Below are 3759 nucleotides of genomic sequence, written 5' to 3'. Positions count from 1 at the left end.
GGGGTTGGGGGCACTTATCACATTCAACATGAGACGTATGAACAGAACAGTGGTCTCTTGTGAAGATTTGATGGCCTTCGGAGTAAGGGAAACTCACTCCAAGATGAGATTTGGGGCAATGTTCTCTCCACCTAGCTTTGATGGACACTCTACCCTGGGCAACAACAAGCTAGGTGGAGAGAACATTGCCCAAATCTCATCTTGGAGTGAGTTTCCTTCCTCCGAAGGCCATCAAATCTTCACAAGAGACCACTGTTCTGTTCGTACGTCTCATGTTGAATGTGAAAGTGGCCCCAACCCCCTACACTCATACCTAATCCCCACCTTGAGTTACTAGGTGGTAGAGATGTGAATCGTGTCCTCGATCGTCTTAACGATCGATTTCGGCTGGGAGGGGGAGGGAATCGTATTGTTGCCGTTTGGGTGTTGTAAACTATCGTGAAAAATCGTTTAAAATCGTGAGCCGGCACACTAAACCCCCCTAAAACCCACCCCGACCCTTTAAATTAAATCCCCCACCCTCCCGAACCCCCCCCCCAATGCTTTAAATTACCTGGGGATCCGGCGGTGGTCCAGAACGGTGGCGGTCCGGAACGGTCCCCTCAATAGAATCGTGTTGTCTTCAGCCGGCGCCATTTTCAAAATGGCCGCCGCAAAATGGCGGCGGCCATAGACAAAAATGATTTGACGGAGGAGGTCGTTCCGGACCCCCGCTGGACTTTTGGCAAGTCTTGTGGGGGTCAGGAGGCCCCCCCAAGCTGGCCAAAAGTTTCCTGGGAGTCCAGCGGGGTTCCGGGAGCGATTTCTTGCCGCGAATCGTTTTCGTACGGAAAATGGCGCCGGCAGGAGATCGACTGCAGGAGGTCGTTCAGCGGGGGTTCCGGACCGCCGCTGAACGACCTCCTGCACTCGATCTCCTGCCGGCGCCATTTTCCGTACGAAAACGATTCGCGGCAAGAAATCGCTCCCGGATCCCCGCTGGACTCCCAGGAAACTTTTGGCCAGCTTGGGGGGGCCTCCTGACCCCCACAAGACTTGCCAAAAGTCCAGCGGGGGTCCGGAACGACCTCCTCCGTTGAATCGTTTTTGTCTATGGCCGCCGCCATTTTGCGGCGGCCATTTTGAAAAATGGCGCCGGCTGAAGACAACACGATTCTATTGAGGGGGCCGTTCCGGACCGCCGCCGTTCTGGACCACCACCGGATCCCCAGGTAATTTAAAGCATTGGGGGGGGGGGGTTCGGGAGGGTGGGGGATTTAATTTAAAGGGTCGGGGGGGGGTTTTAGGGGGTTTTAGTGTGCCGGTTTTCCTGCCCTCCCCCTTCCCCCGATTTACGATTTTTTAACGATAAATCGGGGGAATTGGTATTGTATCGTGGCCCTAACGATTTTTTGACGATTTAAAATATATCGGACGATATTTTAAATCGTCAAAAAATGATTCACATCCCTACTAGGTGGGCCTCCCATAGGGATACAAATACCTGTCTAGGGAGTAGATGCTATAGCAAGGCTCTCTCTCTCTTTCTTTCTCTCTCTCTCCTGTGAACCCTATAATCAAAACAGCTATTCCCTAAGGAGTAGATTTTGAAAGGCATATACGTGTACCCCCCCGAAAACCTACCCCAATAATTGCCAGGTTCTTGTGGCCTATGTTGGAAACAGGATGCTGGGCTTGATGGACCCTTGGTCTGACCCAGCATGGCAATTGCTTATGTTCTTAAATGACTTAAAACCAGTATCTGTTGCTTTTGATGAATTGAGAAAAATTGATGACTGACTAGATTTCAACACTGGTAGCCAAATACATATGATTGGGACAACTTGTACATTGATAAATGTATCATTCTTTTATCTGCAATCTTTTAATCTCTTTCTCTATATCCTAACAGATTATGGGCACTGAAGCAATGGAGAAGGAGAATAAGACATGGACAACAGGATTCATTATTCTGGGCTTTAATAAACATTCTCATCAGGAAACCTTAATTTACGTAATAATTATCCCAGCCTTCTTCATCTCAATTCTGGGAAACCTTGGGTTTCTAACATTAACGTGGTCTGACCATCATCTCCACAAACCCATGTACTTCTTCCTCAGTAACCTGTCCTTCATTGATATCTGTAACACCACAGTCACTCTCTCAACAATGCTGCAAAGTCTCTTTAAAGGGAAAATATTCATTTCCTTCTCTCTATGTATGACGCAGCTTTACTGTTTCATGATTTTCATAGCTACAGAATTCTACCTTCTCACGGCCATGGCCTATGATCGCTATGTGGCAATATGCCACCCTTTGCATTACTCACTTATGATGAATAAAAGGATATGTGGCTTATTGGTATCTGCTTCATGGATAACTGGTTGTCTGGTTGACCTTCCCATTGAAGTTTTCATATCCCAGTACTTTTTTTGTGGTTCCAATGAGATTAATCACTTCTTCTGTGATATCAACGCATTACTAAAATTGTCCTGTAGTGATACCCACAGCCTTGAAATACTTGTACTGTCTGAAGGTTTATTTTTGGGTATCATCCCATTTCTTTTAACTCTGTCATCCTACATCTTTATCATTGCAGCCATCCTAAAAATCCATTCTACTGATGGGCGAAGCAAGACCTTCTCCACATGCTCTTCCCATCTCACAGTTGTTCTTCTTTTCTATGGGACAATTATGTGTGTCTACCTGAGGCCAAGTTCAATGCAATCAGCAGAGCAAGACAAAATATTTGCCCTCCTGTACACAGTACTAATCCCCATGCTAAACCCCTTGATTTATAGTTTGAGAAATCAAGAAGTAAAAAATGCCCTCAGAAAAGTCATCATTAGGAAATAATATGAAATGGAAAACGTATTATATCCTTCTGAAAGTCTGCCAGGAACTAGCCCAATGCTGATGTATAATATACTGTAAAACTATGAAAAATTATTAAAAAGTTAATCAAATCTTAGCTTGATTATTTTTTAATTTTGTTTTTTTATTTGGCTGCTTGCTTATTTATTTATGTATTTATTCATTTTCTACAATGAGGATTTTCCAAATAAAAGGGCTAAGTTAAAGAAAGAAGAGGAAAAGCATAGGATACACAATGCGGATCTCTGGATTCTAGAAGATGGAAATGAAGAAATGGGGTCAATTTAGGAATAGTAAACACGACAATAGATGTGGAAACAGAAGGCAGAACACACCAAAATTGATAATCGGAAGCAAGAGTGTGCTGCACAAACAGACTTTATGGTCCGTACGTTCATATAAGCATATAAAGTTTTAATGTAGAGGCAAATGAATTACCATATTTGCCGGAGCATGGGACTCAGTCGCATATAAGACGCACCCCCTTTTCTCTACATATTTTTAAGGGAAAAAAATAATTTTCTATATAATTTTGGGGCACTAAATCAGCGTCCAATGGGTGGAGGGGGAGTGTTGCGGTGGCGTCGGGGAGCGATTCTGCAAGTCCTATGCGCCGGCAATCAAAATACTATCAGCGTCCTGTGGGGAGTGTCGCGGTGGCGTCGAGGAATGAGGGTGCGCCACCCGATTCGGGGAGCGATTCTGCAGGTCCTGTGCGCCGGTAATCAAAATAATTTTCTATATAATTCTGGGGCACTAAATCAGCGTCCGGTGGGTGGGGGGGGGTTGAGTGTTCCGGTGGCGTCGGGGAGTGATTCTGCAAATCCTATGCACCGGCAATCAAAATTACTAACAGCGTCCGGCGGGAAGTCCGGCGCATAGGACCTGCAGAATCACTTCCCGAT

At 45.5% G+C, this 3759-nt stretch overlaps 1 protein-coding gene across 1 annotated transcript; it reads left to right on the top strand.

Annotated features, from left to right (window-relative positions):
* Nucleotides 1-2260: 2260 nt before the first annotated feature.
* LOC115077793 (olfactory receptor 24-like) lies at nt 2261-2836 on the top strand. The gene has a single exon (XM_029580080.1). The coding sequence runs from the start codon at nt 2261-2263 to the stop codon at nt 2834-2836; it is 576 nt and encodes a 191-aa protein (XP_029435940.1).
* Nucleotides 2837-3759: the final 923 nt, after the last annotated feature.

Source organism: Rhinatrema bivittatum, chromosome 16 (genome assembly GCF_901001135.1).
Source record: "Rhinatrema bivittatum chromosome 16, aRhiBiv1.1, whole genome shotgun sequence".
Taxonomy (NCBI): Eukaryota; Metazoa; Chordata; class Amphibia; order Gymnophiona; family Rhinatrematidae; genus Rhinatrema; species Rhinatrema bivittatum.
Note: the sequence above shows the minus strand (reverse complement) of the source record. Positions and strands in the feature narration are given on the sequence as shown.

What these genes read in the sequence shown, in the direction of transcription:
- LOC115077793 (XM_029580080.1), top strand. Translation starts at nt 2,261, where the DNA reads ATGGCCTATGATCGCTATGTGGCAATATGCCACCCTTTGCATTACTCA.